Source organism: Pocillopora damicornis, chromosome 1 (genome assembly GCF_964200805.1).
Source record: "Pocillopora damicornis chromosome 1, jaPocDami1.2, whole genome shotgun sequence".
Lineage (NCBI taxonomy): Eukaryota > Metazoa > Cnidaria > Anthozoa > Scleractinia > Pocilloporidae > Pocillopora > Pocillopora damicornis.
The window spans coordinates 27,859,009-27,872,481 of NC_142670.1; the positions used below are offsets into that span (position 1 = coordinate 27,859,009).

The 13,473-nt window shown below is 38.1% G+C and overlaps 1 protein-coding gene and 2 pseudogenes across 1 annotated transcript in view; 1 reads left to right on the forward strand and 2 right to left on the reverse strand.

The window, feature by feature from the left end:
• Nucleotides 1–626: 626 nt before the first annotated feature.
• Nucleotides 627–13,473, reverse strand: part of LOC149053079 (uncharacterized) — a 19,324-nt gene continuing 6,477 nt past the window's right edge. The window contains exons 3-4 of the mRNA XM_089182314.1: nucleotides 7,538–7,594; nucleotides 627–2,395 (exon numbers count right to left, since the gene is read on the reverse strand). Coding sequence (XP_089038440.1) covers nucleotides 627–2,395; nucleotides 7,538–7,592 — 1,824 coding nt within the window. The 5' untranslated portion in view covers nucleotides 7,593–7,594. The remainder of the gene's footprint in view (nucleotides 2,396–7,537; nucleotides 7,595–13,473) is intronic.
• LOC149053080 (uncharacterized) lies at nucleotides 9,728–10,322 on the reverse strand (annotated as a pseudogene).
• Nucleotides 11,442–13,473, forward strand: part of LOC149053081 (uncharacterized) — a 2,301-nt pseudogene continuing 269 nt past the window's right edge.

Genomic DNA, 13,473 nt, shown 5'->3' on the forward strand with positions numbered 1-13,473 from the left:
CAAATCTTTCCTGCCGGTGTAATAAGGTACCTCATCCTCCTCTTTGGCTGGGGAAATTATTATTTTGAGGTGTTTGGTTTCAGTATACAATATAACGGACATTTACTACCACTTAATTCCCAATATCTGTTCAACCAAAATTGTTCAACATGGGGTCTTTCCGCACTAACAAAAAAAGTTGTTTATTTAAAACGATTTTTTCGTCATCACTAAATTTTGATAAATTTTGGCCAAGGCCGACATATCGTGAAACAAATCGCCGACAAATTTGTCCCAAGTAAAATCTGGACAAAATTAATTAAATAAGCAAGACCGTGATAAACTTGTCGATTAATTATCGCAAAAGCTACGAACAGCGTGTAGCTGAACTGAAATCAGGTTACTACAGAGGCAAAAATTCTCTTTTGTCGCAAAACTCTGGGATTCTAAAAGTTTAAAACGGCTTTGAAAAATCCTAGAAATTGGAGGTGGAATCCTTTGGCAGACTAGGTCGAGCGGTAAGAGAATTTTCAACTTTGAAATTTATAATGTAGATGTAACACTCAAATAAACTTTTGTCCTTTGATTTTGCCAGGACAATTTTAGGCTGGAGTCATGAAAATCGCGAAAGCTCGGATATGCATTGATTAAGAGTATAAGATAAGATTACCGTATGACTCTCCTTCTCCAGCCATGTCCCCCACTTCTTTTGCAATTTGTAGATGACGCTCACGGTACTCGATTGCCTTACGAAAGTTGCCTAGGCTATGAAAGGCATTTCCAAGACTTCCATAAGCCCGTCTCTCTCCAGCTTTATCCCCCACTTCTTTTGCTTTTTGTAGATGACGCTCGTGGTAACTGATAGCCTTATGAAAATCGCCTAAGCTATCATAGGCATTGCCAAGATTTCCATTAGCCCGTCCTTCTCCAGCTTTGTCTCCCACTTCTTTTGCAATTTGTAGATGACGCTCGTGGTAACTGATAGCCTTATGAAAATCCCCCCACATATCATAGGCATTGCCAAGATTTCCATAAGCCCGTCCTTCTCCAGCTTTGTCTCCCACTTCTTTTGCAATTTGTAGATGACGCTCGTGGTAACTGATAGCCTTATGAAAATCGCCTGAGCTATCATAGGCATTGCCAAGATTTCCATAGGCCCGTCCTTCTCCAGCTTTGTCTCCCACTTCTTTTGCAATTTGTATATCACGCTCGTGGTAACTGATAGCCTTATGAAAATCGCCTAAGCTATGATAGGCATTGCCAAGATTTCCACAAGTCCCTCCTTCTCCAGCTTTGTCTCCCACTTCTTTTGCAATTTGTAGATCACGCTCGTGGTAACTGATAGCCTTATGAAAATCGCCTAAGCTATGATAGGCATTGCCAAGATTTCCATAAGCCCGTCCTTCTCCAGCTTTGTCTCCCACCTCTTTTGCAATTTGTAGATCACGCTCGTGGTAAATGATAGCCTTATGAAAATCGCCTAAGCCACGATAGGCATTGCCAAGATTTCCATAAGCCCGTCCTTCTCCAGCTTTGTCTCCCACTTCTTTTGCAATTTGTAGATCACGCTCGTGGTAACTGATAGCCTTATGAAAATCGCCTAAGCTATGATAGGCATTGCCAAGATTTCCATAAGGCCGTCCTTCTCCAGCTTTGTCTCCCACTTCTTTTGCAATTTGTAGATGAAGCTCGTGGTAACTGATAGCCTTATGAAAATCGCCTAAGCTATGATAGGCATTGCCAAGATTTCCATAAGCCCGTCCTTCTCCAGCTTTGTCTCCCACTTCTTTTGCAATTTGTAGATGACGCTCGTGGTAACTGATAGCCTTATGAAAATCGCCTAAGCTATCATAGGCATTGCCAAGATTTCCATAAGCCCGTCCTTCTCCAGCTTTGTCTCCCACTTCTTTTGCAATTTGTAGATCACGCTCGTGGTAACTGATAGCCTTATGAAAATCGCCTAAGCTATGATAGGCATTGCCAAGATTTCCATAAGCCCGTCCTTCTCCAGCTTTGTCTCCCACTTCTTTTGCAATTTGCAGATGACGCTCGTGGTAACTGATAGCCTTATGAAAATCGCCTAAGCTATCATAGGCATTGCCAAGATTTCCATAAGCCCGTCCTTCTCCAGCTTTGTCTCCCACTTCTTTTGCAATTTGTAGATCACGCTCGTGGTAACAGATAGCCTTATGAAAATTGCCTAACATCTCATAGGCAATGCCAAGATTTCCATAAGCCCGTCCTTCTTCAGCTTTGTCTCCCACTTCTTTTTCAACTTGTAGATGACGCTCATGGTACTCAATGGCCTCATGAAAATCGCTTGAATTTTGATGGACAATGCCAAGATTTCTGTAAGTCTCTTCCCTTCCAGCTTTGTCGTTGGGTTTCAACTTTTGTGTATTTTTCAAATTTTCGCCTACCCTCCAATATGAAAAAGGAAAAAATGGCGTTCGTGAGAAGAAAAGAGAAATAATCTAGCAAACATAAATACACAAAAAGTTCTTTTCTTCATAGAGATTCTCTTTTGCATTTAGCTTTCCACTTTTTTTTCTTATTCAAATATCCGTACAATTGAATGTAAATAATATTTTTATTTAACAAATGGCCAAAGTGATTGGAAACTAACGAAATGTAGATGTTGCTCGATGGATTGCACTAAGTTTGACCTTGGATGAATTTTATTGCAAATGCTCTTCCGGTCCTTGCCACAGTTTATTACTAAACTATGGAAAAAAAGAAATAATCGTTTCGGGATATCCTTTTCTCCATTTGTTTGAGGCTGGTTTTCACTAATGACGGAGTCGAAGTGGTAAGAGCACTTCTTTTCGAGTGAAAACTGAATATCGGAGTCGACTCCGACTCCGACTCCGTTGTAAAAGAAAACCAGCCTTTGGGTGATGCCTTATCATCGACCGTTAAGCTTTCTACATAGGAGATTGATATTGAAGTGAAACAATTTATTAAAAAATCACCCGTCGCAGTTTGAGAATAAGTGTTAACAAATGTTTTGTTCCCCCCTCCTTCTGCATTCCAAGAAGCACCATAACCTAAACATAGCCACTGCTGGTAGAGAAGAGAGGGGAGAAGGCAACAAGGTTCTTCTAAATGTTTTAGCATGCCTTTGGCAAAAGTGCTTCACATCACTGATGATAGGAAACAATTAAAAAGTCCCATTTATTGAGCATGACATGCAGAAACTATAGTGGGAAGCCATTGCCTAGGTTCTGCTATATGGTTACCAATGGGCCAATTACTGCCTAGTAAATTTGTTACATCTTTTTGTGGCCTTGTATCTTTATGGGGATGAAGTTATCACTTCAGAGACGTTGATATGAAGACTTAGCCAATTTGTAACTACAGAAGATAGAGAGGCATTGGACAAGTGCCTTGGCGATGATTTTAAACCTAATGATGAAGATGTCTTGGAATTTTTATATTATTCAAGTGTTTTAATCCTTTGCATCGTAACATCAGCATACTTTTTTTCCGTACTGTTCTCTATCATATCCTATGGTGCTGACAAAGAGAATTTGTTTAACAACCAAGGGCCTCTTTAGTTCGTGATCATTTCCTTTATTCTCATGATCTTAATGTTTGTTTTAGAGGGGATACTGATAGGAGAAAATGGTCACTAATCACTCTTAGAGATCAATTGGTGGAGTCTAATTCTCAAGGTATTATGCTCTAAGGAAAACTTTCAGTCCCTCGAGACTAAAGCAAGCCGCCAAATTAATTAACAAGTTATTCAGAGCTGAACAAGCAAATGAAGTAGAACTTAAATCCTTTCAACAACTGAAACGGTTTATAGAGTCACTGAATTTCAAATCTTTATCCATGTTTCTCGGGATCTGCATTGGTAGTGATATGATCTCTGTACACAACATTGATGTGCACGTTGCTATCCTTGAAGGTCGCATTGACGTCCTTTTGCCAGAACATGTAGAGCATTGCTAGAACTTCCATCTACATATGAATCATACCCAGAACTGGTTGAGGAGTTTACTAATGTAACGAAAGAGGAGCAAGCCTGTTTTGTAACATTGTTCAGTGTGGAAGATGTGAACAATGTGAAATGAACACTCAGAATGCTTTGAAAGGAACACTTTGAAATGAACTCTTTGAACACTTTGAAATTCTCTTCTTAGTTTTTAAAATTTTTATGTTCTGCATAACATTTTCACATTACTGGTATAAGGATTTTTTTTAACACAGAATACAAGTTACTGTTGATGGCATTTCCTGAACTTTCTAAAAAAAAATAGAATTAGGTCACAAATTTGTATCTATTCAAATGTCATTACAGTTGTCACTAGCAGTTAGTTTGGTTACAAGTTAGAAAGCCTTTCGACAGGGATGTAAAATATGCAAGTTTCAAGACTACAAACTCTAAATAAAAATTTTATCAGCTGATCTCTAATATCACTAACATCAATAAATCATAAGTTTACTTTAAGTAGTAAGTGTAAGTGGTCATTACATAACAAGATATTAAATTGTAAGCCCCTTGGAATGGGACAATTTGGGGTAGGTGACATGTTGCTTTTGCTACCATTATGTGCCTTCTAAGAGATTAATGCCTGAATTTTAAATTGCACTAAAAACTATGTTGATTTTAGTGGACTACCGCTAAATAAATGCATCTGCAAAAGTGAAATGGTTCGATAATAAATCAGTGAAAATAACAGCATTCTATCAAGATTTAAGCCATCAAAATTCAGGAAACATACTTGAAGTTATCATAAAGAGGTCAGCTATACCAGTGACAGCCGTTTAAAAATGTCATTACTTTCATTTTCAACCTCCAGAAAAGTCGTGAAGGATGAAAATTTTCATCCTCTATTAGTGTTCGCAGCAATTTTGTAACTATTGTCACAGTGTTCAGAAAGTGCTTAATTCCATTGTTTCCATCATCAGAGAGGGTCAATCCTATTGAGTAATTACTGTAAGCTGACTGTGTGACTTTGGCTCAATAAACATTGTTTTCTGTTTCAATATCAGTCAAAATCATAGTCAACCATCATAATCAATTCGATATTCTGCCAATTTGTGCATTAGCCCACATTTGAGACTGCCTGTAACATGACAGTGCAGCGCTTGTTATCTGACCGCTTGCTATCTTTAAAAGAACCCATTTTAGTAAGTTATCCATTTCTAGGTTTGCTACATTAGACAAGCCGTTCTTGTGTAGTAAACCTAGAAAACATAGCAAGCGGTCAGATAACAACCGATCCACTGTGGAAGAAAAGCGAAGTATTTTTACTGAGAATTTGACTGTATTTTTTTAATCCTAAGAGCGGTCGTAAATGTTCCCATATAAACTCTGATAATTTCGCCACGACTGCTACTTCGCAAAATGATCATCTCACAGCTGGTGCTTGGGTTGTCTGTGGTCGGGGATTCCAAGGCATGTTGTTATTCTTCTCCAGTTTCTACTAGTCTTGCACAGTTGCTTGATCATTTCTTTTGTAATAATGTACACCAGTCTCCCTCCTGAACTTGCAGAGAAGGACAAAGGCTTGATGCATTAAAATATCTATAATAAGACGACTAAAGACAATTCTTACAGATCAAACAGGACTGAAGAGGAATTTTTAAACAGTGATATGGCGATAAGCATTCTTTTGTGTTCCTCAAGCTTCCTGACACAGATTTGTAATCCTACATGAACAGATCCGTGATAAACGGATGCGCCTCTTTCAATAGTGCTCTTTACAAAATCAACAAACTCTGTAAAGCCTTCTGCACTAAGTTGCTCCGCCATTTTAAGAGAAATATTCCGCTTACTAGCTGTTGCTCAACGACGCTGAAAAACTAATCGATAATCTCGTATATTGATCTCTTTTTCTCCCGCAACAATTTCTCCTTCGCAACAGTTAATGTTTAATTCTAGGTATATTGCTACATCAGTCTTTTTCTCGATTAGGGTTTTTTTTCATTCTCGATGGGTAATTTAAAATATTGCATGGCAGTTCTTCATTCTCATACAGTGATTTCCATTTCTGATGTAGTTATGATGTAGGCTATTTTCAAATTGTTTTAGCGAGATAGTCTGGTAACTAATTATCAGCACCAAGCTGAGGCTGATGGACGCTTATTTTGAAAGCAAGATCGGAGTGACTGCAAGTCGAATATGAAGTTTTGTGCCATTTCTGTGTGCAAAAATAACTCTAAAAAAGACCGGACCTCAATCTTTCCGAGTTTCCAGGCCAACAGACCAAGAAAAAAAGGAAGTGCCTTCTTTCGTCGCACTGACAAGGAGTTCACGTCTATCAAGAACTTTCATATATGCTCCGAACACTTTGAGACTAAACAAGTCGTGAAGACACTTTCTGGAACTAACTCTCTGGTTCCAACAATATTTAATCAGCATACAGTCCGTAGAAGTCCAATTCAACGCGAAAAAAGGTCGAATGAGCGGAGAAAACGAAACGGTAGCGAAGACACCAAAGAAGTACTTCCCGCCCAAATTTTCCGTGTTTCTACTGAACTTCCACTGAAAGATCACGGCCACGTCCTTAAGGATAACAAAGTTTGTAGAAAAGAAGCTTTCAAAGGAAAGGACTATGAACTGGAAATAGCAGAATCCAGTCGGTTTATCTGTTGCATCATCGATTAAATCGTGGTACTTCAGATCCTCCACATGCCTATCAGTAAACAAGCGAAAACCCTCAAGGCTTTTATACGACCGTAAACAGTCTTCATCGTAACCATCTTTTCCAACCAGATAATGTAACTATCGGGAAACCTGAAGTCTGGAATACCAGTGAAGTCATGAGTCCAAAACTTCAGCGAAAGTGGATAGGGAAGTAGTTTTTCTTCTGGGAATGTAATCAACTCGTCGCGTTGCACTGTTTCCTTTACAAAAAAAATGCCAAAATCCCCCAGCCAACCCTCTCCAAGGAGAGACGTACCTTAATTTTTTTAGACCGATGAGAGTGACTTCGCACCGAGCCTCGTCTTTGCGTTGTAATTTCGGTATCAGGTCACAGAGCCGCGAGAACTCGGATTTACTCAGTCCGGCCGATTACCATTACAGATAAGTACCAAGTCTTTCAATACCTTTCTATATTCTAGTGGTAACAGAGAAAGTTTGTGTCGCAAAATAAACTTCGTTTAGACCGGGCTTAACTGATTGGAAATCAGTAACATTGGCTTAAGCAGCTCCTTTGAAGAAACTTAATTTTTTAAACTGTGTTTGACAAAACAACTTTGAAACATGTTTAAGGTTTTTTTCGAATGTGGTATAACCCTGTCACTGGCTAATGATGCATTACTTTAAGAAAAATGAGGTGAAAGTATCTACCTAAAGATGGCAGACTAGCCCTCAGTTTATTCCGGTGAGACTTTAACTAACAGCTCTGAAAGCCACGTAACATTTGCAGCATGATTAAGGTTCTTTTTTTTTCATCTTCATGTCGTTGTACTAATTTTACTTTCAAACAAAATTTAGGTCATGATCAATATTTACAGTAAACTCACAAATATGTAGTAGCTCTACTCTAAGCATGAAAGATTTCATTTTTAATAGTGCTATTGTTCATATTCAGTGTTTTCAAACCTGGAGAGCTGTCTTGTTTACGATCTCGATCTGCCTTACCTCGAAGAACTTCCATACCTAAAAAAGAACATAAAAGAAAATATTACTTATCATCCCCAAGCGCTTCAGCGATCAGTTCATTTTCCTAATTTATCAAGTTAAACAAGCCACAATGCAAAGGAAAAAATCGAAGGTTTCTTTGCAAACCTTAATCACAATTGCCAATCTTATGTTCAATTTAAAGAATTAAGCTGCGGCTCAATTTAAGTAGAGGCGATTCCGTGGGATGCCTTAACTACTGAGCGTAGCATTGAAAGGAATTGTGCAATTACAGTCGACCAAGATTAGTCAGTTAGATCAGCCGAAGACACCACTGTAGAAAATTTTAGAGTTGAGGAAACCGTGACTGTTTTTGTATTTGAAAATAGCGAAGAGCTGCAGCTCAAAAACCTCTTTCTGAAACAAACTGCCACTCCACCTCCTGATCTCCTCGCGTTTCTCAGCGCCTGTTTCATTCCTCCTAAAAGCAACAGCTCGGCAAAAACAATTTCCATCTCCGCTGACAAAGACTTCTCTCCTTTGAGCAGTGATTTGTTTATCAAAAACGTCAATTAGTACGAAAACAGGCCGTATACACTTTAACACAACTGAAAGACTGTACTAAGTTATTTCCCAGAGATTTGTATTTAAGTTTGTGATAAGAAAGAAATCGATTAAAACACCACAGCATGGCAAATAAATTCAACTGTCTCCTTTATCTAATCAAAGAATCATGGCCAACTCGTGCATGATGAAACATGGTTGTGAACTTGTAGTTACAGATCTTACTGCAATGCTAGGTTGCTCTTATTTCAAAAGCCAAGGTTCCGGATTATCACGAAGAGATCCACAATTATGATAATCACCCAACTCCACAGAATAATTATAATTAACCTATATACAGCCGACGAAGACAGCAAAAAATAGTAACCTACGTTGATCAAATTTACGTTTGCAGAATTCGTTAAATTTAGCCGCTGGAATCCAAATCTTTCCTCGCCTGCACAACCCAAATTCCACCATTCTCGAATCCTATGTCACTTATCGCCTCTTAATAGCTCAATATATTTGCACTGTAACGCAATGATCTTTGTTCACACGGTTTTTTCCAGCTTGTATTTGACAAGTTTTCTGCCTCGGAACTAAAATACCTCCAAACCTACTTAATATGACCGCTAGTTTTTTTGACTGAGTGAAATTCTAGATATGCGGAAATGATTTTCATAGGTTTTCTTATGTCCGAAAATTATTTTCGTCAGCTTCTGATCAATCTAGCCGCCAATGTTTACATAAGATGAAAATCGATAAGATTTTACGTATTCCTATTGGCTAGCTTTGCATTTTGTCCATGCAATGAAAAAGGAACCCAGCTGAGTTTTCACCATGGTTTGCCATAGGCATCTCACGGAAAAAGGGAAAATTCTTAGCTGCGAGCGACCGGGGGCAGAAGGTATTTCGGTAAAAACAGCAAAAGGTAAAAATCGATTTTTGCTTTATTTGACTAAACCGAATTCAAACATTCAACATAACGTTTCCATAAAAAAATTCCGAAATCTTTAAAAGGAACTGATTTATTTAGAAAAACGTATTTTCAAGTGAAAGTTAATAAATTAGGAAGGTGTCAATCTCAGACCTGGGCGAATCCTATGGGGAAGTTTCGCGGCAACCGTTCACGTTGAGGCTCGATTTTCATTTACATGTAATTCCATATTTTGTTTACATCACGCACTTTAAAAATTCACTCGTAGAAGTTCTTTGCTTATGGAAAAATCTTTGTTCACGGAAAAATCAAGAGCGAAAAAAAGTCCTTGGTAAAAAAAAAAAAAAAAGAAAAAGAAAAAACAGGCTCAAAGAAGAAAGAAAGAGTACCATTCTGTAAAGAAAAGAAAAATTTCCTTTTGTAAAAGAGACTTGTAATGACGAAGCTCCACGCTGGCGTCCATATTTCGAACAAAGAAGTCGCCGTCCAACCAAAATTTGCCATACATTAATTCAAAATACATTATCAACCGAAGCCGATTTTTGCAAAAATATTCCTATCGATGACATTGATAAACATCAAAACAAAACATATTAATTCAATGTTCATCATCGATAAATTCTATGTCGTCACGACAACTATTCTTTTTCGTTCAGGGGAACTACATAGATCTGCATCGGATGTCTATCAGTTCAAGCCCAAAAGGACACAAAGTCATTCATCCATGATGAAGGGCGCCTAACACGAGTTAGCCGTGAAGGAACGGGACTTGCTGAGGATTCAGGAGGTGGGGTAGGGTGCTTATTAATATAGGTTGGCGGGATCAAAGCAGTCGCTTTCGACTGTCCTTCAGTGGGTGTTTCATCTCCCTCGTCTCCTCCGTGGCCTTCCGTGGCTTCAGTGGAAGGGCTGACTGGATAAACTTTTTCATGTGGCTCGAATTGTGCAGTTTGGTGTTTCCCTCCTTATCCCGCATGAGGACAACATTGCCCTTCCTTTCTACCACTTAGTATGGTACTAATTCAAAGTTGGGAGACAGTTTGTTGTCATGGGGCTTGTTGAGCAGGATGTGATCTCCCTCGCCAATTTACTGTATTGTGCTGACCGCTTTCTGTCTGCATACTCTTTCTGCCGAAATTTCCCCCGTGCGTCTCTTTCGCGAAGAGGCTGTTGCTAGTGGGCCTCGGTGATTCTTTCACTTGAAATGGTTACTCTTGGAAGTTTATCATTGAAGCGTCGACCCATCAGGAGCTCGGCAAAAGAAAACCCAGACACTGTGTGAGGCATAGTTTGATACTGGAACGAAATTTCGTAATGCCCTTTTCCAGTCTTTACCTTCCAAAGCGGCGATTCTTTTTATCTTCAGTAGAGTCTCGTTGCGGCGCTCGACTTCACCATTACTCTGCGGCCAGTAAGGAATTCCTTTCCGGTGAACTATTCCTAAGTAATCTAGAAAGCCTTCAAACTATGTGGAAGCAAATAGCGGGCCATTCTCACAGCGGACCCTTTAAGGTATGCCATGTGTTTGAAAAATACCCTTCATGGCTCTTGCGACGTGTGATGCATTTGTCTTCTTCAACAATATGACTTTGGGAAATCTGATATCATTCCTTCGATTAATTCAGACCACTCGGCAATTTTTCTTCATCTTAATAGTTTAGACAAACCGGAATACGGTCCCTCCTTTTGGAAATTTAATGCCAGTCTCATCGACGATGATGATTTTGTCACATTGATAAATGAAAGTGTGCCTATGTGGTTAAAGGAATTCGAAGAAATTACAGATAAAAGACTGTTGTGGGATTTAATTAAGTACAGAATCAGACAAGTTTCAGTTAAATATAGTAAACAGAAAGCGTTCAAAAAAAGAAAAAAGATTTCTGATCTTGAGACCTCTCTAAGGATTTGTGAGGAAAAGTGCAAAGAGTCACCAACCTTTGAGAATCAGGACGAGCTTGAAATGTTGAAAATGGAATACGATTCTATTTATGAACAGATAGCAAAGGGAGCCATTATTCGATCAAAAGCCACATGGTATGAGAAAGGCGAAAAAAGAAACAAGTATTTTCTAAATCTGGAAACGCATAAAAAAGCTAAAAGCTCTGTTCGCAAAGTCATTAACAGTGAAGTCGTGCTAATCACAGACCCTAAAAGAATTCTCCAAGAGATACAAAATTTTTATTCCAATCTTTGTAAACATGATCCCCTTAGACCATCAGAGGAGATGCTAATTTTTTTCTTTAATAACTCTGAAACACCGAAACTCACTAATAATGAGGCTCGAAACTGTGATGGAAAATTAACAGTTGACGAGTGTTACAAGAGTCTTCAGCTTTTTGAAAGCAACAAGTCACCAGGTAATGATGGATTAACGGCTGAATTTTATTGAGCTTTTTGGCACATTTTAGGAAATCTGATGGTAGACAGTTTAAACTACTCTTATGATCATGGCGAGTTGTCAAATTCCCAAAAGGAAGCCATTATTACCTTAATTGAGAAAAAGGATAAAGACAAACGGGATTTGTCGAATTGGAGACCAATCTCACTTATCAATGTGGATGTAAAAATAGGGTCAAAAGCTATTGCAAAAAGATTAGAGAAGGTCTTACCAAACATCATACATTATAATCAATGTGCATATGTTAAGGGAATAACTATTTTTGACGCAGTCAGAACGATAGAAGATGTCATGGAATTCTTACAAAGGTATAATTTTGAAGGGAAAATGATTTGTATAGTTTTCAAAAAGGCCTTCGATACTGTCAGTAGAGATTTTCTATTTCGCACTCTAACCTCTTTTGGTTTTGGTCCATCATTTTTGCAAAGGATACACACATTTTACAACAACATCTCAAGTTGTGTCATAAACAATGGTTTTTCTACCCAGCCCTTTGCAGTTGAAAGGGGAGTGAGACAAGGAGACCCCCTCTCTGCTTACCTGTTCATCATAGCGCTAGAAATTCTTTGTATTAGTGTACGCAGTAGTAAAGATATTAATGGTATTAAGGTAGATAATGAAGAGATCAGATTAAGCCTTTTCGCAGATGATTTAACTGGTTTTTTGAATGATAATCTTTCGCTTGCGAACTTTCTTAAACTTATAGAAGATTACGGGACTTGTTCAGGCCTAAAGATTAACCACAATAAATCAGAAATAATGATATTGGGTAATTGTTCTTCTACTCTACAACAAGACAATGTCGTTTCATGCAACTTAAAAATTAAAAAAGTTGTTAAAATTCTGGGAGTGCACTTCACCTATGATTTTCGATTGAAACAAAAATTAAATGTTGATGAATTAATTAGTTCCATTCAACAAAAACTACGAATTTGGAGGTGGAGGGATTTGACGATTATCGGAAGAATTCAAATTGTCAAAACTTTTATCATTCCTATTTTCCTGTATCGCGCGAGTTTGATATTAGTAAATAGGGAATTTGTGAAACATGTGAACAAAATTATCGTCGATTTTATCTAGAAGGGGAAGGACAAAATCAAACGCTCTGCTCTTATTGGTGACATTGAAGATGGGGGACTTAAAGCCCCACATTTAGATTCTATAATAGAGACTCAGAGAATCCTCTGTTGCAAAAAGTTGGCAAGCGATCAACCGAGCAATTGGAAAAAATTGTACTGCATTATCTTGAACCTGTGGGGGGTAAACTTATTTTATGTTGCGATTTTGATTTGAAGAAATTGCCCATAAAGCTTCCAGCATTTTATGAAGAATGCAAAATGTTCCGCAGCAACTCACACAAGTATACAGGATCAAAATAGACAAGATCTTTCAAAAGCTATTGTGTGGAACAATAAATTTATTTGTATCGGTGGCAAATCTGTGTATTTTAAAAATCTCGCAGAAAAAGGAATTCTTCGAATAGGGGATCTAATCTCGGACAATAACGAATTTATTGTTAAAAATAATTACAAGTTGAGAGAATTAAACACCTCGCCGTTAGATATATTTAGACTTATTTCTGTAATAGACGCCTTACCAGTTGAATGGCGTGAATCATTAAACACGCTTGCTTCTACAGCTGACGAGCCTTTCAATTTGTATAACGAAATTAAATTGAGTTTTAATGACAAACACGTTTTAATTGAAACAGTCATTTCAAAGACTATATATAAAGAACTTCGAAATAGAATCATCACTCCACCGACTGCCCAACTGAATTTTAATACTCATTTTGTTAATGATGTTTTAGAATGGAAAGAGATTTACAGCTGGCCATTTCGTACTTCCTTGGACACAAAATCGCGTGAATTCCAGTATAAACTACTTAACAGGTGTCTTATCACAAATTCTTTTTTAAACAAAATTGGTATTATTCCATCCCCGGCGTGTTCCTTTTGTGGCGAAATGAACGAATCCTTGGAGCACTTTTTTATTTCTTGTCGTTATACTAAGGATTTCTGGGCTGAGGTAATAAAGTGG